The 19,346-nt window shown below is 40.7% G+C and overlaps 1 protein-coding gene across 1 annotated transcript in view; it reads right to left on the bottom strand.

The window, feature by feature from the left end:
- The window catches only part of SSBP2 (single stranded DNA binding protein 2), a 238,143-nt gene extending 221,207 nt beyond the window's left edge, over window positions 1–16,936 (bottom strand). The window contains exon 1 of the mRNA XM_081132885.1: window positions 16,857–16,936. Within this exon, the coding sequence (XP_080989011.1) occupies window positions 16,857–16,888 (32 nt within the window). The 5' untranslated portion in view covers window positions 16,889–16,936. The remainder of the gene's footprint in view (window positions 1–16,856) is intronic.
- Window positions 16,937–19,346: the final 2,410 nt, after the last annotated feature.

The following is a 19,346-nucleotide window of genomic DNA, read 5'->3' as shown; positions in this document are numbered from 1 at the left end:
TATTCGCTTTCTATTGCTGCATAAAGCGCTACCCCCAGGTTAGTGGTTTGAAACAATCGAAACTTGTTACTTCGGTTCTGTAGGTTCGAAGTCCACGGAAGTTTCAATGGGCTAAGATCGAGGTGTCCGCTGCATTCTTCTCTAGGGACTCAGGGGAGGGGCTGTTTCTTTGTTCTCAGCTTCCAGAGGCCACTCAGCTTCCCTGGCTCGCGGCCTTCTGCACCTTCGAAAGCAGAGTGGCAGGTGGAGACAGTGGACACCGTCCTACACGGTGCCTTTCTAACCTCTTCTGTCTTTTTCTCCCACTTATAAGGACCTTTGTGATTATATTGGGCCTACTTGAATAAACCAAGGTAATCGCCCTATCTACTGATTAATGACTTTCATTCTCATTTGCCAGGTAACACATTCACAGGTTCCTGGGATTAGGACATGGACATCTTTGGGGGGCTGTTATTCTGATTACTGAAGCAGCCTAGCAGTCAGGATCTCGCATGATTGTTCCACTCTCCACTCTCCCCTCTGCCCCACGCGTGGGCAGATGGCCTCTACTTTATTCCTCAAGGCACCTCTAACATTCATTGTTGTGTATAACATACTTTCACTGAAGATTTGCGAATCACCAAGGGTGATCACAGCACAGGGTAGAAAAACACTTCAGTTCAAACATAAAACATCTTTGCCTCTAAGGTTTTCAGCCACAGGGAGGTTCTTTTCAGCCGTTTTCCTCTCTGGTTTGCCACTCTCCCCATCTCCAGGGACCTTTGTTTCACCATTATTGTCTCTTCTCTAAGCCCTTCGCCTGCCAAAACACCTTCCTCCTGATCCTCACTGGAAATGGAAAATTCCTGTTACTTTATTATTTAAAGCAATTTGGCTTGTTTTGTCTCAGCCTTTCCCAGCTAGCATATGTCCTGGGCCTTCCCTTTCATTACCAAAAAGGTCCATCAACTTTGGAGACAAACTCTGTGTCTGCAATGCATTTTAATTCTTTTTTTAATAGTAATAATTCTTCTTTCTACATGCTATTCGAGAAGGCTTTAGTACCAAGTTAGAAAGAACCTCCCCTGACCATAACAGATGGGCGACCTTCCGCAATACAGGGACTGATGGGACAGTGGTTTACAGAGAAATGAAACCAACTGGCACAGTATCAGCTGGGATGGTGAAATGAGCCCGGCTCTAGGAATCTGGGGACATGGGTACTGATTCGGTTGTGCCTCAAATGACCTGGTGACTTTGAGCAAGTCACAGCCTCTCTGAGTCATCATTTTGGCCATGTGTAAAACAGGAAAGTTGAATCAGAGATTCTCTGAGTTCTAAAATTCTAGTTCTCTAGAATTCAGACTTTGCATTTTCTTGGCGCCAAGTGTGGCTCTTGGAGAAATCAGGTCGCAGGGATCTGGATCATGTTGAGTCAGTGGGTCACTCCCAAAAGTTTAGAGGAGTTTGATGAAACAATAAGCTGAAGTTATATGTTAAAGACGTACTTCCTAGTGCCTTAGGGATCTCTGGTCATACTGTAAATACCTCACTAGATTAGTGTAGTTTATGTTTGTAGCCTGGAGAGTTTATTTAACATAATAAGCATTTGGAAGGAAACCAGTGTCCCAAGAGCTTTTGGGACTCCCAGGAACTCTACTTATGCTCCTTGGATTGCATTCCATTTGGGGACCTTTGGGGACCAAGCTCTTTCTTTTATTTTTGAAGGAGTTATTGAAATGGTAGCCAGCTTGTGGAGGCCACAGTGATGGACTAAAAGGAAAAACATGATGAGACTCAGTGTTTTTTGAGAAAGATTCATCTAGAAGTTAGGTATGGGTAGGACTGAAACAGGGAGTGATAGGCGGCAGGAAAACCAATTAAGAGACTGTTGTAAAAGTCCAGGCGTAATAAAAATGTAACAGGATGCTGGATGGGACTTTTCCTGTTGTCTCAGGGTTTCCGCCAAAGCACCACAGCTGAGGACAATAGGCAATAGGAGTCCACAGAGTGTAAGGACAGTTGCTAAACACGTCCACACAGGACTCGCTAACTGGTTCCTCGACTGTCCTTTCTGTCATGGTCCCATCCCATAGAAGAGACGTTAGTGAGCCGTTAAAGAGAACAGTCTGGATGGGAAATGGAAGTTTTGATTTAGATTGGACTAGACTTTTTAAATCCCCAAAACAAGACCGTTGTCTAGTATCCTAAAGTAACAGGAAAGTACACAGAATCTGTCTGAGGTATCATTCAGGGACAGGAAAGGGAGATAAAACAGAACATGTTTGAAGGCAATGAAGTTTAAAAATAAAGCTACTTCCTGGTTGTACCTCATAGAGCCCGGCCCCTCTAATAAATTGGGATGACAGCGATAGTAAACAATAATGCTGATGACAGCAACAGTAATAACCATTTGTTACATGTTGCCACAGTGTGCCAGACTCTGTGTTAGGTGCTAAAGATGCAATAGTTCATTTAATCTTTAAAATAATCTCATGAGGTTAAATTTAGCCCCTTTTAACAGATGATAAAACTGAAGTACAGAGAGGTTAAGTAACTTGCTGAAAATATAGTTAATAAGCTTCTGGTTTTAGACTCCATAGCCCATTTAGGGCTAGAATAGGGTGGCAGTTATAGGAGAGGAAAGAAGCAAGAACTCACTGAATGAAATATCTGTTTATCATTGTAATCCAAGAATGGGTGATGTACTTGATAAACAACCATGACACAATTTATGTACATTGATAACACTTCAATTATTGTACAACCCACTAATAGCATTTGTTGCTAAATAAAAAAAACCAGTAAATTTATATCTTAAATAACTTGCTTTTCGTGGGTTGTTTTGTTTTTTGTTGTTTTGTGTTTTTTAAGAAATATTACCTGGCTATTTTGAAATGAATACTATAACCAATATATTAATTTATCGTTTTTCCCTGTAAATGTTTTCTTGTGCTTGGGATATTTGATGGAAATGACTGAGTGCATGTTCATTGTCTTATTGATGATGTAGCTGCTTAAAACAGACGCTTGAATTCAAGAATCACTGCTACACTGTGAACTCCTTGAAGCAGGGATCTAATCTAGGTCATCACTGTGCTGGAACCTCCACACTCATGAGATAAGTACCTGGCACATTGCAGATGCTCCTTAATCGAGAACTTTTTTTATTGAGCACCTGCTAGGTTCCAGGCACTGAGGTGAGTGTTATATGTATAGGACAAAACAAACCTTTTTAGAGGGTGTGTTCATAGCCCTTGCCATACCCCTGCTGCCATCTAAAGAGAATTCTGGCTTTTGCTCTATAGAGTCTATTTTCGGCCCTCTGAGGGGAACCAGACTTTTGCCAGATTCAGAATTTGTGATATAGAACTGAGAGACTGGGAGCCAGAAAAACAGAACTAATGAAGTGGGAAGAATGGGGGAGAGAGAAAGGATAGCCCTATGAAGGCAGGACTTTAGGGAGACATTATTCTAGGGAGTGCTGCTGAAGGACTTCCTTTGTTGGGCTCTGAGAAACTCTAGCAAAGGATATAATTTGCTTCTAACTGCTCCTTGCTTTTGTTTCTTCTCCAAGACAGGAAAGTGGGGGGCCTGGATTACATACATATTATTTCTAATCCTTAAAACACGCTGCTAATGGAGGCATTATTGTCTTTAATTTCTAGGTGGAGAAAGAGCCTTGAAGCACATGAATAACTCTCTCGGGCTGCAGAACGAAGGCGAGGATTTGAATCTAGCCCCGGCGGGCCTGAGGCCTGCTCTCGCTCCACGGTGCCGCACTCTGTCCCCACAGCCATCTGTTGAACAGAGCTGAATGAAAGGGCTCCCCTTGTGAGGGACCTCTGTTCACTCTGGTATCATACATAAATGGGAAAGGCTTATTTCTGGTATTTGATTCAGGAGAGAAAGGCTTCACTCCTAGCCTGGACAGCGGGCCTGCTTGCCCGTGGGCCTGATGGTCCATTTTGAAGTCCAATCACTCTGCGCCCAGGAAATGGCACTGTTTACCACAAAGGTTCAGCTAGAACTGTTGCTAAAATTACTCTGTGACCATTCATGTTTCTGGAAATCAATTTTCTGACCAGGCAGCTACCTGATGCAAAGAAGTTAGGAGTAAAATGTTTCTTAAAACTGCCAACCAAGTTACCCCAGACCTTTCCAATGGCCAGGTAGTAAACAAAATTGTATGCACTTGTTTCGGTGAATTATTATTTAAATGGCTCGAAGTAATGTTCTCATCTTCTGTCGCCATAGAAACCATTGTAAAATTTCTTATAAATACCTCAGAAACAGGACTACCTACCCCCATGGAAATGGGTAATGGGTACAATGGACCTACAAGGAAATAAACGGCTGCTTGACAGAAAATAATGTAACCCATGGAAAGAAATCTCTTTATGACCCCCGTCCTGATGGACATGCTGAGTACATGAACAGGTTGGGAGAAAAACCTGAACATATGGGATGGTTTTGGAATAAATGGTTTGCAGATACCACCTTCCCAAGACGAGTAAACTTCTCTCGTTGAGGAACAGTCCATCAAGGGATTAGCAGTAGAGTGATTTTGTCTATATTCAGAGAGTACGTGCCGCAGAGCTGTCATGGATCAGACAGGCGTTGTTTCAAAATGACAGAAAGAAACAGCCAGTCTGCTATGCCAACACCCAGAGAGCTCGTCTTCAAGTGAACTGTATCCTGTTGCATAATGTCAAGTAGATTTCGTCATCTTAATCTAACACTAGATTAAAACTTGATACCTATATAAAGGTAAAGGACTGGAATACAGGCTCCACCTTTGATAAGTTGTGTGATCTTGGGCCAGTGGCTTGGCCTCTCTAAGCCTCAGTTTCCCCATCTCTAAATTGAAGGTAGTGCTTATATTTACAGCAGGATTCAATAAAATAACACACGTGAAGCACTTAACACTATCTTCAGCACTTAGCACCTGGTAATAAATATTAGAAATTATTACTGATCAAAAGGAATAATAAATGCAGTAACTAATAATAAATTTGCTCAAGTCATCAACCTATATTGTGCATTTTTACATTCTCTCTTTCCCTTGAACCTGTAGGCAATGTATGATCTTAAATAATTGAAAAGAGTGTGCTGAGGGATGAAGAAAACATAGATTTTTTTTTTTTTTAATCCTCACTGAAGGGTATTTTTTCCACTGATTTTCAGAAGGGAAGAGGTGGGGGGCGGGGAGAGAGAGCAAAGAGAGAGAAACATAGATGTGAGAGAGACATGTCCGTTGGTTGCCTCCTGCCCAGGGCCAGGGATCTGAATTGAACCTGCAACCCAGGTACATGCCCTTGACCAGGAATCAAACCTTCGGTGCCCGGGCCGACGCTCTAACCACTGAGCTACCGGCCAGAGCAGAAAACCTAGATCTTAAAGGCAGAGTCAGTATAATTGCTGCATAGCTCTGATCAGTCTAGTATTGGTGGATCCGGAAGTTTCCATGTGCCATGGGCGTTCTTCTTGCAGTATTTCCTCCTGATGCTTAAAAAGAAAGTCTGTTTTCATAAGACCTTAGGCCTGATTTCCAGTGGGAAAAGGGCTGAAGAAATTCGGCTTCGTTTCCAAGTATCTTTGCACTTTTCCCAATTGCACAGAACCTCCAAGCTTCCCCAGATTACCTCGTTTCAATGACATCGAATCTTTCAAAGGGAATGTAATAATTCCACAGAGAACTTAGCATTTCTGACAGCCTACCTCCCACTGTCCTCAGTGCCTCATAAATTATGCCGCCTCTGAATGTGAGCTGGGCAGCACCATTTTCCTGGCCCCTCATGATTCATGGTTTCTCTTAACTATGTCAGTGCCTCGTCAGCAAAGCTGTTTCTTTTGGACAGAGGATGATGTGAGCTGCTTCTTGGAGGCAGCTTACTAATTATGTACTGATTTTACAGACTGGTGATTTTTTTTTTTTTTTTTTTAACAATTTCAAGGTAACTAATAACTATTAACTTTCGGAATGACTTCCAAATTCAGAAAACATTACCATTTAATTAACAATCTGCACTTTGCAATATACTGTGACCTGAGAAGCCATTTTAATGGTAATATGCTCTTATCATTAAAATTAACTAACAAACCAGAAGAATGGTGCTGTTCAGGTCAGATATGAAGACACCATAATGAAAAGAAAGTGAAACTAAAAACACGTATCAGACCAAAAGATCCAAACAGCCCCTGTGCCAGCTCCCCCGTTTTGCACTCCAAAGCAGGTCCCTCCCGACCTGCAACTCCAGGAACCCCAAATCTCAGCCCTCCTGGAGCACAGGGCTGAGCCTGCTCATTGGAGGCTTAAAGGAAATAGGATGAAAAGCTCCTAAAGATAACTTGCGTCTAGAGTGCTTTCTGCTACATGTATGATCTTTACATGTAAGAATACAAACCCGTTCTCATGACTGTCTCCCTTCCCCAGCCCCCAGGGCTTCCCAGAAGTCCTCTGGGTCACACAGGCTCTTTCTGACTTAGGAGCCCTACACTGGGAGGGGGTATGGAAGTGGGTTCGCGGAGGCCTTCCCAGCATTTCCCTTGCCCCCTTCTGCTCAGAGGGGGTTCCACCACTGCCAGGATGCTTCTTCGGATTTAGGGAATGCAGAATTGGGAGAAAGGAAGTGGGAGAAGGAAGAAAAGTTGCCTGGGATACGGCTAGGAAAACAGTTTTATGGGATTCGGAGAAAGGAATTCTAGAAAAGCTATAGGATGAAGCCATTGGGAGAGCAAATGATTTAAACAAAATGGATCTGTGGACTATGTATGGACAGCAAAGTGTTTGAGGGAGGCAAGTGTTGAAATTATTTTGAGGTTACCTTTTAGTTGCTGGGCCATGGTTCTCGGACTATATGATGACCCCGAGACTGCACCTCCTGCTTTTCTGCCTCAGTAGAATTACTTTGGGGATGGCCGACAGGTTCCCTGCTGCTACTGCTTGGTTCTCCTACTGCCAGAGTCCCCCCGACTTCTGAAGCCTACACATAGGAACCCCAGAGTCAGTGTTGGTACAGGACGCCCTATAGACTCCGGTGTCCCGCCCTTGCTAAGGCTTCTCCCCCTTTGCTCACCAGCTCCATCCTGTGTCTCTCTCCTTACAGGGTTTTGAGACCCAAATTCACAGGGACTAAAGACATGGGAAATCATGCTCCCCTAAAAGCGTTCAGAAATACGCTCAGTTAAGAGAGCTAAAAGCCATTATGGGTTAAGTAAGGTTTTTTTGTTTTGTTTTTTTATCTGAATTGATGACCAATTATTATTCAAGCATGCTTCTATGGGAAAATTGTATTCTGATTTCCAAAAAAATAGTATATAGGGATTTTAAAAAGATGACCCAATGTAAGTCTAGGGTTGCCTTTTAATACTTTTTGTGTAATAGTGGTATTGGTTAGAGGTAATTTTTAAAGGACAGATTTATCATTTAAAAAAAATATGTGTATGTAGGTATGCATTTAAACAAGCCTATTGGATATGTACCTATGTGCTAATAATAATTATCTTCAGATGGTAGTATTATAACTGATACTTTTTTCTCAATAGCTTTATATTTTCCACCCTAAGAAAATAATAATGATTTTTTCATTTTTCAAAAAAGCAAATAAGATTGAAAAATAAAATTTATAATAGCATACAAAAATTTTGTGAATATTTACGGATAAGTCAATAAAAGGAATACAAGACTTCTATGCTGAAAAAATATGCAGTATTGCCGAGAAATTTGGGGAGAAAAAAAGAGACTTAAATAAAGATAAACATGTTCCTGGATTGATACACTTAATATTGTCAAGATGTCAATTCTCCCCAAAGTGATCTATAAATTCAATGCAAACCCAATAAAAATCCCCAAAGGTATTTTTTGTAGTAATTGACAAGCTGATTCTGTAACATATATGAAAAAACAAAGGACCTAGAAAAGCCAAAACAATTTTTAAAAAGAACAAAGTTGGAAGACTTAATCTACTTGATTTCAAGACTTATTATAAAGCTATGAAAGTCAAAATGAAGTAGTATTAATAAAGATATAGATAAACCAATAGAACACAATAGAGAAGTCCAGAAATAGACCCGCATTTATAGGGTCAAAAGATTTACAACAAAGGTGCCAAAGAAATTCAATGGGGTTGAAAAGATGGTTTTGTTCAGTAAATGGTTATGGGACAAATGGATACCCATATGTGCAAGAGTGAAATGACTCTTATCTCACACCATATTCAAAAAATTAATTTGAGATATACCATAGACTTAAATACAAAAGCTAAAACTGGAAGCATTTAGAAGAACATATTAGGGGAAATCTTTATTATGAAGGGCAGGCAAAGATTTCTTAGATTGGACAGAGAAAGCACTAACCATAAAAGGGAAATATTAATAAATTGGACTTTATTAAAGTCAACAAATCTCTGCTCATCAAAAGACATTGTTAAGAAAATAAATAAGTAGTCTACAGAGTGGGAGAAAATATTCACTATATATTTGACAAAAGATATTCAAAGCACATTGATAATTTAACAATAAAAAGATAACACACTTTAAAAGTGAACAAAAGACTTGGAAACATCACAAAGGAACACTTATAAACAGCCAATAAATACACTAAAATATGTTCATCATCATTAGTCATCAGGGAAATGCCAATTAAAATCACTAATAGACCAGTATGAATCCACTAAAACGACTTCAATTTTAAAACATCGACAATATTCAATATTTGCAAGGATGTGGAGTAGCAGGATTTCTCATAATTGTAGTGAGTGTAGAGTGTAGAGTGTAGAGAATGGTACAGCCACTCTGAAAAATTCTATGGTATTTTATCCTGGCCGGTGTGGCTCAGGGCGGTGTTGGTTGGTTGTCACCCCATGCACCAGGAGGTTGCGAGTTCGATTCCATGCAAGGGCACATGCCCAGGTTGCGGGCTCGATCCCCAGTAGCGGGCTTGCAAGAGGCAGCCAATGTTACGCTCTCACATTGGTCTTTCTCTTTCTCTCCCTCTCCCTTTCTCTCTCTCTGAAAATCAATAAACTATTCTTTTTTAAAAAATTATATGGTATTTCATATAAAGTTAAATATATATATCTACCCTATGACCCAGCAATGTCACTCCTAAGTGTTTATCCAAGAGAAGTTTTAAAAAAATATGTTCAGGAACAACTTGTGCTATATTCATAGTTACTTTATTTATTATAGCAACCTCTGCTCCACCCCCCCCCCCCCCCCCGCCCAAAACCTGGAAACAGAGGCTCTTTCTGGTCAGAGCCCTAGCTCTCTGTCCTTTGTCATCTCCAGTGAATGCCCTTGCCCTTCCTACCCTCTCACTTATATATTCTCAGAACACGTGGATCTCTCCCACGTTCATGCCTCTGCACAGAGCAGTTCCCTCTGCCCAGAATCCTCCATCCTTCTATTCCTTTTCTGCAAGTCCATCCTCGCAGGATCAGCCTGAGTCCTTCGAGCTGCCTCCTTCCCTCCCCTGCAGTCTTAAGCTTGCTTCCCCTTTGACTCTTGGAATGATCCTGCTTCATTATAATCTTATATATGCATGTTCATCTCCCCCACTAGCTCGTAAACGTCTATCTTCATATATCCCTTGCACCTAGCATTCCATCTAGTGCACGGATATTGAAAGAAAATTTGTATTTGTCAGAATCTAACTTACTTTGCACCTAACACTGAAATATATACTTCTCATTTACCTTTATTTCCAAATTCAGATAAGTTTCATAATAACGTTGCCAATTGAATACCTTCCCTGGCATGATCCCTACCCGTAAGCGGTGCTGTGGGAAAGCTGAATAAGTAAATACTCCTCTGATGCTATTAGCCAATGTTTGTCCTGTGTGTAAATTACCACACGTTCTCATTGAATCTTATCAGTTGCTCTTAGTGCTTTTAATTCTTTAATGATTTACACGCTAATGGAAGATTCTTAAGTAGATGATCTTTTGAAAAATGTGCTTTCTGTTTTTTATAGTGGCCTTGGCATGTAGATTCTTAATTGTTTATAACCTAAATAGGTCCAAAGGAAAAGTAGATACTTTTCAAAAAGAGGTGGTTTTTTTTTTTGGTTGTTGTAGAGGGCTTTCCTGTGCATTGTATCATGTTCTGCAGCATCCCGAGCTTCTACTCATTAGGAGCCAGGAGCACCCCCAAATTGTGACTACCAAAAATGTCTGCAGGCATTTCCAACAAATCCCCTGACACACACAATCACTCCCAGTGAGAACTACTGCCCTTAAAGTTGCGAGCAGTGCGCAGGAATCAGACAGATCTCGGTTCCCATTCACACCTTATCACCAAAGGCTTCAGTTTAAGCTATTGCCTCTCTATACTGAGTTTCTTTAATCTATAAAGTGTAGGGGAAAAAAATTGTGAATTTTAATAGGCTAAAAGATCACAGGGTGTCTTCAGTGAAAACAAGTCATGTATGTCTCATAGGTCCCAGGTCTTCTGATTCTGTGGGGTCTTTGAGCAGCTTCACAATTCTGTTACTTGTAGAAAATTGATAAACATGTAATTCTTGATGATAAAAGCCCAAATTGTGACCAGTGGAGTGTAATCAATTATTTGCCTGTGGATATTAGCACATTTTTCCTATTTTTGCATCTATTTGAAAATTCTTTTCAATATACCTTATTTGACCACATCTGTGTGATATTGTGAATTCTCCTTTGAATTCATTGTAACATCTTAGAGGTTTCCTAATTAATTAATTAATTAAATGAGATCTTTAATGTGTCAAAAAAAAAAGAAGAGGTGGTTGCTCCTACAGTGATCCATTCTTTCTTTCAGTGACGAAAACATGAGACACATGTCTAAAGACCTCAGGAGCAGAGGTTTTCAGTATGCAAACTGTACCAACTAAACTGCTCCTCTTCTGATTCCTTACAACTCTCATATTTTTTGTATGCATTAATCATATAAATGAGGGGAATAAAGGAGTGCTTTGGAAGCAATGGTGCTGCCTGTGATTCTCTGGATTCCTTGTTTTCACTATAGACATTTATTAGTTCAAATGTCAATCTGTGCTGTAAAACACCTAGCCCACTTGGTGGCAATAACTAGAAAAGGACCTCTGACATCCAACAGGGACATAACTGCCTCATCATTTACAAAACCAAAATGTACTTCGTAGGTTAATTGATAGGAGTCATATTTCTTATAGAAGTCATTATTTATTTAAAAAAAAAAACACCCAAGAAACAAAAAACAGTTTTAGTATTAACTATCCCATAGTGTTTCATTTTAAACTTACTTATTGAAAGGAAGTGTTCCACTATGAGCCCATAGCTAAAAGGGTTTCAGAAGTGTAGAAAATTTACTGGAACTCCGAAAGCATTGCCCTGAGATCTCAGAGAACTTGACTTTGGTTCTTTCTAGTTCTCTGCTCTGATGCGTATCTGATTTTAGGGAGCTCTTGGCTCTTCCTGAATCTCCTTTTGTGTGTGTGTGTGTCTATAAGGTGGTTGAACTAGAAAGCCTTAGGTTATTGTCAGCTTCAAGATTCAATGATATTTTAATTTTTTCTCTATGAGTGTTCTCTTGAGAACCAAACAGAACTGATATTTCTCAGAGGATCACAGTACAGAAAAAAATGTGTTGATGTTCCCTAACTCTCCACTCCTGCCAGGTTATGTATGACTCCTGCCACTTTTGGCTGGTCCCTACCTTCCCTCTTTGGTTCGATAACAGGGCCTCCACTGGGGACTCGACACTCAGGCTCTGGTTCTTCCCCAGGAGCAGCTTTATCAAGTCACATCACTCTTTGTCTCTCTTTCCTCATGGGTGAGTCTCTTTGAGAACCTTTTAATGGAACATTTCCTCATCACTATGGGCAAAGGGATCGCTATGGTTGGGGTGCCCCATTGTTTTCAAACTCGGGGATTCCTCCTTGGTTGTTTTCCTTTCCTCCGATTCCTTGTTTGCCATCTGCTTCTCTCACATTTCTTCTTTTAGTGTTGAGGGCTAGGTCAGCAGCTGCAGAGAACTCGATCAGGGCCTTGTCTCTGTGGGGACGCATTTCCCTGACAGCATCGATCCTGGGCACTTCTGCTTTGCAGGCAGCTCCATAGAGGAGGAGCTTGTGCTGCAAAGGGGGGTAGGCTGTTGTCTGGTCAAGGTGAGTTTGAGGCAGGCGACTAATTCACTCCTCTTTGCTCATCTGTTAATTCTGCTTAAATAGGAAGTGCTTGCAATTTTTTATTTAAAATCCACTGCCTGACTGAGATCTTGTGATGGCAAGATTCAAAGACAATTTTTATTGCTAAGTTATTAGTCCTTTGAAAGAAGGAAAATTTGATGTTTAATATTTAAACAGTTTCTATTTTGCTGAATTCTTTGATATCTGAATGTTAGCTGTGTAACCATTTAAGGTCCATTTATGGAGACTTTTCCAGGCATTTAAAGCACTACAGGAATTTATTTGTAATGCTCTTGCATGAAAAAGTGCCATCCATTTCTTGCCATGCTGGTCATTGCCAGTAGAGATGTCCATTAGGAGTGAAATAAAGAAATGTTTTCTATTTTGATACATTTCAATTCGTCCATTGTGCTAGACTGTTCTTTTCTTGAGGACAGAAATAAATTCCTTTGATCCTGAAAATGTTATCTTTTCTTTACATTTTGGAAAAATTAACAGAATTTAGCACAAGGAGATTGCATCATCTCTGGACAAAGAGAATAAATTGTATTGAATTTCATTCACTTGTTTTCTCAATTTTTGGTTTGAGGTTCAGGAGTCATTGAAAAAAAAACTGGCACAAGTGTGCCTGGTTGTAGACCTGATTAAGGATTCATTCCCCATGCTTTTTTTTTTTTTTTTTTTTTTTAAATTCTCACCCGAGGATATTTTTCCATTGCTTTTCAGAAAGAGTGGAAGGGAGGGAGAGAGAAACATCGATGTGAGAGATACACCATTGGTTGCCTCCCGCACGCGCCCCGACCAGGGTCAGAGATAAAGCCTTCAGCCTAGGTACGTGCCCTTGGCCAAATTCAAACCTGGGACCCATCAGTCTGCAAGCCAACAATAATGCTCCAGCCAAACTGGGTAGGGCCCTCATGCATTTTTAAAACATTCCTTCAGAACATCCTCACCTTTTAAAACATTCCTTCAAGATACACTCCCCTTCATGGGGCCTGTGCTTCCAGCAAACGTTCCAGCTCCCCAAAACTGTCACTTGACATTTTAAAGGCATATTCTATTACCTGTACAAAACTGAACTACAATTACTCTACAGCCCCAAACAATCCATTCACCTTATTATTTTCATGGTATCCTACAAATTATCCTTCATAATTCCTACAAATTCATGCTATACCAATATAAGAAAATATATTGACAAGCTTCCAAAGGAGCGCAGTACTAATCTTTAGGTATAACACAAAAATGTGGTCCCATGAAGGGAAGCCAAAACCTACTGTGGTTTCAAATTAGCAAATTCATTCATGAATGCTAATTGAGAATTAAATTATAGATTTAAGACCACTACCACAACTTTCTTCCATAAACTATGTCCATTTCCATGGACAAAGAGGCAGCCTAATAGGGTAGAAAAACCTAGGCTTTGATCTCCAGTACTGAGTACTCCATTACTTTGCCAAATGACCTTCAGCAAATCATTCAACCAGTTGGTCGTAGTTTCCTTAGGTGTAAAGTGGGGATAAATATTACAAGATCAAAGGAAACGTTATGAAAACACTCCAAAAACTGTAAGGTCACATTCACATACTTTTTGTTTATGGTTGCGGATATATTTGGAGCACCTGCTTCACTCAGAGGGCCTTTCTGCAAGAACTGCTGGCACCTATAACCCTTACTAAACAGGGAGGCATAGTAATCATGTTTGTGCCTTCCTCCCTGGTGACACTGGGAGACACCTGACCAAGGACCCCCAATGGCAGTGAGGAATCAGATCTTCTCTTGAAATTAAAGAGACTCGAGAGTGTCCTCAGGTGGCAATCTGTTGATCATGAGAACTTGGGACCTATCATGGCCATTTTCAACTATGAGCTGCTGAGGAATAGAGAGAGAATGCCGGGGAATGGAATACATGTGCAGAGAGAGCAAAAACTGTAAATCATGAAGTGACAGGGGAAAAGAAGAGGCAAGCTGGTTCTAGGTCTAGTCCTTAAACTAGTCTACTGTGTATGTTGACTATTTTTTTCCTGGGATGTCCAGAAGTTGGCCTGTTTTAACCTCACAATAAACTCCCCTTGAGTGACTTTCTTTTCCTGGCAATGCATAGAGCTTTGGCTAAAACATTAATACCACAATTGAAAAGGTCACTACCAAGTACACTGCAGATTTTATTGTACCCAAAGCAAAAGTTTTAAACTGTTTTTTGTAGCTACCAAGATGAACTTCTTCCAGATACGCTTTTCCAATTGTAAGATGCAGACTGGACCATAGAAGATTCAGGAAGAGGCCCAATTTGTGGCACATAGATTTACTAACTAAGTTTGAAAATGCACTTCAAGCAATAGGAGGTGTTACCCTCCAAATGGATTCTCTCACTCTGGTCCTCACTATATGAAGTTTCCGAATCCATAAAAGGCAGCACAGTATAATGAAAATAACATAAATTTTAGAGGTAGACCCAGATGGAAGTTCTGACTCCTCTAAAGATGAGCTCTGTGGATTTGGTCAAGTTATTGAACCTCTCTTAGCTTCAGTTTCCTTATCTATACATTAAGAATAATATTTCCCTCTTAGTTTGTTTTAAAGAGTAAACAAGATAATTTATGGAAAGAGCTTGGCATATTCAAGTACTCAGCAAATGTTCATCTCCTCCTGCCCCTCACTCACCATGTGAGTCCTATTTTTTTATAACAACAAACCCCATAGTATCACTCCAAATTAGTAAGCAGAAACTAGGAGAAGACAAAAACCTCTTTTTGAATTCTTGACCTAGTCAGCCAGAAAGCTTCTTACATTATTGTAAAAAGAGGAAGTACACAGGGCTTAAAATCAGACTTTCGGCAGAAGGGACTGAAATTGAAGAGAGCACCACAGAGGCCTCTTTTAATTTAGATACACGTATTTCGGTCAACAAATTATCTTCTTAGTGCAGTAACATCTGATGCTAATACGTGTCCAAGCCAGTGTGTGCTGTGTCTACATGTACGAACAGGGCACAGCTGACAGAGTGGCCTTTTCATCCCATAAATTCAAGATTGACTTGTTAAGTATATCTGCTCATTTGCATGAAGAAAGCTAGAATGCTTCACACAGCAAGCAGGCTCACTGCTGTAATGCTCAGTAATAAAATCTGTTAAGCTTCACAAGTTGTTATTTAGCTTAAAAGGGGACTATTTTTGACAAGGAAGCCCTGTGAGAAATGTACTACATGATATCACAGGAAATGATTTCTAGAGGACTGTGATGAATCTAACCAAATCATTTCAGACATCTCCAGCCCTGCCAGTCCATGTAATGCTATAGAAAAGCATGTGTGTTCATTAAAAATGTCTGATTTCCTATGTGAAGGATATCGCAGATAATCTCCTGGAAGCCAGACTTCAGTGGCTCTGGCCATTTCGAAGCCTAAGATTTGAATTGCATGTTTTCAACATAGAGGCACAAAGAGGAAAGAGAGCAGGAGGATCATGTACTGCTATCTACATACACGAATAATTATTCCTCAAGCAACCTGATAGAAAATGGGTAAGAATCAAGAAATACTCTTGTAAAGGCTAAGACCCAGACTCTCTTCACCCATCTACGTCCAGCCCTGGTGCCAATAACTTTAAAGCAGATATAAAATATAGAAAAATATTCATATTCTAAACGAAGAGCTTTGTTAAAAATGACCAAAATATCAACCACACTCCAACACACTGTATCCTTATGTTAATGTTTTTCTGCTGTTACGGAAGAACACAACTCCATAAAGAATAAGAACAATGCTGTTCTATTTATATTATTACTCTTATGCATGACATGCTAATTCAACGTCGTAAGGAGAGGTATCAACAATGGCAAATCGAGTTTAAGCAGATTATTTAAACTGGGAAATTTGATAGCACAGCAACATTAATAAACCATAATCCACCCATCCATAGTTTTACCCCAGCTTCTGTCTATTTAAGGTCAATTTAGAAAAGTTTTCCAGCAACTACTCTAAACTTAACCCCCTTTTCCATTTTGGTATTTGATTAGTGTTTAACTAAGTAAATTTATGATATAAGCATTATGACTCTCTAAAAAAGGGCTCCCTCTCTACCCCCTAAAAAAAAAAAATCCTCACTAATTTAGGTTAAAAACAAAGTAATGGCAGCAAAAGTGTCTTTAAGTTTTGCAATAATCCTCCCAGTACTTTTGCATCCCAAAAGGCGCCAGATGTGACCAGCCACTGCAAAATGGTGAGCTGTTTATCAGATTCTACGCTGGGAACCGGCACCTGTAATTTTGCTCTTATTTTGCATCAGCATTATCAAAACCCCTGAAAAATGACCACGCGAAGGGTTCGTGCAATCACACACGCACCTTCAGAGAGAAACACCCTGTCGGCTGTCTGTCCTCCCGAAGGTGCCCACGACAGCTTCCTTTTCTCTTGTCTGCGTAGCTGTGACCCTCCTTCTATAGGGAGTTTCTGCTGGTAGTTGTGGCTGGAAAATAATGCTGAAAAGTTGTACCCGCAGCCTGTAAAGAATCTATTGTTGATCCCTTTGGGTAATGCAAACAATCACAGTCCTTTTCTTTCATTCATTCATTTTCCTTCTTTCACCCAGTTTGTTGTTAATGATCAGTTGTAGCTAAAAAAGAGGCCCCTTGTCCACCGCCGTCTGGGGTGAATGTTTACGAAATAAACATATTTGAACCACGCGATAACAATTAATCACTGCGTTCAGCCGTGGAGCCCACTGGCCCTTACCTTCTCCTTTGAACCCTGGGGCTCTGTCCCATCCTGCCCGCAGTTTTCCCAGCTGCCTGCTTCAGCCTGTTCCCATCTTGCCAGTGGTGTAGAAACACGACAGGCTACCTTTTGCTCGCTGGCACTTGAATAATGCAGATTCTTGGAACTTCACTTTTGCTTGACTGCTGGTTTCTAACCGTATCTGGCAACAGACCAGTAATGTGGTACTGATGTCAAGATCCAGCCAGGCTAGAAGTTTGCTTTTTTAAAAAGTTTGTTTTCTTTGTTCCTATAGAGTGATTTCCCATTCAAATGCTTGAAAACAGGGCATTTTTAAAAAGTCTTCTGTAAGGTCTTTGCATAACAAGTGGGGAAACTGAGAAGCAGAGGGTTTCAGTGACTCATCTGGGATGGTAGAGCCTGTCACCACCAAGCTGAAGTTGGGACTCTGTGCTCCTGACAGTTGACGGTCAGCAAAGTAGACTGGCTTATATCACCTTCGGAGTTAGAGCTCCACAGAATTCTCCTTTCTAACGTGGGCTTTGACTAGTTTTGTTTCAGCTTCTTACTGATGGTGATTAAACATGTATTTGTACATTAAACTAACCTTAAGACCAAGGACAGTCTAGATATGTTTATGCAGGAACTTATAATCGCTGCTTGAGGTGCATATGCATCCTAAAACTTAAAGTGCTAAGAGCACCCAGAAAAACCTAGGGCTAGCTTTATTTCCTGAGTTAGGGGTTAAATTAGCTTTAATGTCAGCAATGGTCAAAATGTTTACTTCCATCCCAAAATAACTTACTGGAAAACAAACCCTATACCTAGCAGTTTACCTGTTGCTCAATGTTAGGAGAGTCTCTTGCCAAATATGCAAGGCTGTGAAATGTGTAGGTGTATGGGAAGACAAAAGGATGCGGAGTGGTCACACCCCTGCCCTAGCATAAGTAAGACCTCATGATGACCAACCAGACGAGAGTAACCATGGTGCCCCAATGAGGGCCATGTCAGGCTCCATTAACGTTACATAACTTATGGGGTCCATCATTAAACGTGCCTCTCCTCAACAGAGTTGGGGGGATGACCCTAGTTTTTTGCATGTCACTTCATTTTAAAAGGCTATTTTTCAAAATTGGGGAAAACTTCCATCATCAGAGGTCTCAAAGATAAGTTCTTTAATGGATAATGGAATATTTTCTAGTAACGTTAGTTATTTTAAAGAAATAAGGTGAGACTTAAAAGCAAGAGCCAAAATATCCTTCTGATTTGGATGCAGATGCAAAGGCCCTTACTTTGCCCACTATAAGCTCTCAGTGGAAGAGAGTCCTTTGGGAGCCTGAGAAGTCTAGAGAGAACCAAGATGTCCCCCTGAATCCGTCAGAAACCCTTGGAGGGGTCCTAGAACCACCTGTCTCTAATTAATCTCCTCTACTGTATTCCCTCAGCACTTACACAGTCATAATTATATTTACGATTGTAATTGTATTATATTACAGTTTAGATCCCCTTACAATAAATACCATAATAATGAAAACCTCACTATGAAAAGATTTCCAGGCAAGGAGGCTTGGCTGGTCCTGAGAGAAGCCTTGTGTTCTAAAAATCAATCAATCAATAAACCAACAAACAAGGGATACACTTGTCACTTGTCTGAGTTCAAGTGTATGTTACACTCAGATCCTTGGCATAGTGCCTGAGAAACAACCTGTTTCCTGTGCTGGGAAGGCAAATATAACCTTTGAGTCTGTGGCACAGGTTCAAGCCAACAGTCAGCCCTGTGAACAGGAGAGTGAGCTGACCGAGGACTCCAGGACTCTAACAAATGGCGTGTTCCTAAGACACCAACTCGTTCTGAGCGTGAAGCACAGCCAACTGGGCATCTGCTTCTGATAGACACATTTTATAGATGGCAGTCTGAGCCAGTGAACCCTATCCCTAACCACCACCACTAGAATCACTTGCCAACCTTTTAATCAAACATTTATTCGGAGAGGTTGTACACTGGTGCCACGTAAGGAAGAGGAAGTATTTGTGAACGAGCCGCGCCAGACCTGAGGAACCCACTGCCACAGTGTAGTCTGTGGGCAGCACTAGAGAAAGCAGATCTCACTATCAGTGACGCTACTTATCAAATGCGTGACAGGTAGCCGCAGACGTCAGCTAATCAAACCTACAGATGAAGAAACTGATGCTGTGGGAAGTTCAGTTTCTCTAAGCACATCCAGCTAGGAAGCGATCGAGCCAGACTTCCAAGCCAGAGCGGCTGTCCGCCGTGACACTGTCCTCCTCGCTCTATAGGAAGCCACCTTCCCAGCACCAAAACCAGGTGGGGGCAAGTATTCAGTCCTCTTAATCAATCATGGCCCACAAATTGATGAGAATGAAAAAAATAGAGGAAAGGTAAATAATTTAAGGCCATACCGCACAGCCTTCAGCAAAGATGACGGTGGTCTGACAGAAAGGAAGGGTGTGGAGGTTGACTTTCAAATTAAATGATTGAATCGCCAA

This window comes from Miniopterus schreibersii (assembly GCF_964146895.1).
Source record: "Miniopterus schreibersii genome assembly, chromosome: 3".
NCBI lineage: Eukaryota > Metazoa > Chordata > Mammalia > Chiroptera > Miniopteridae > Miniopterus > Miniopterus schreibersii.
Note: the sequence above shows the minus strand (reverse complement) of the source record. Positions and strands in the feature narration are given on the sequence as shown.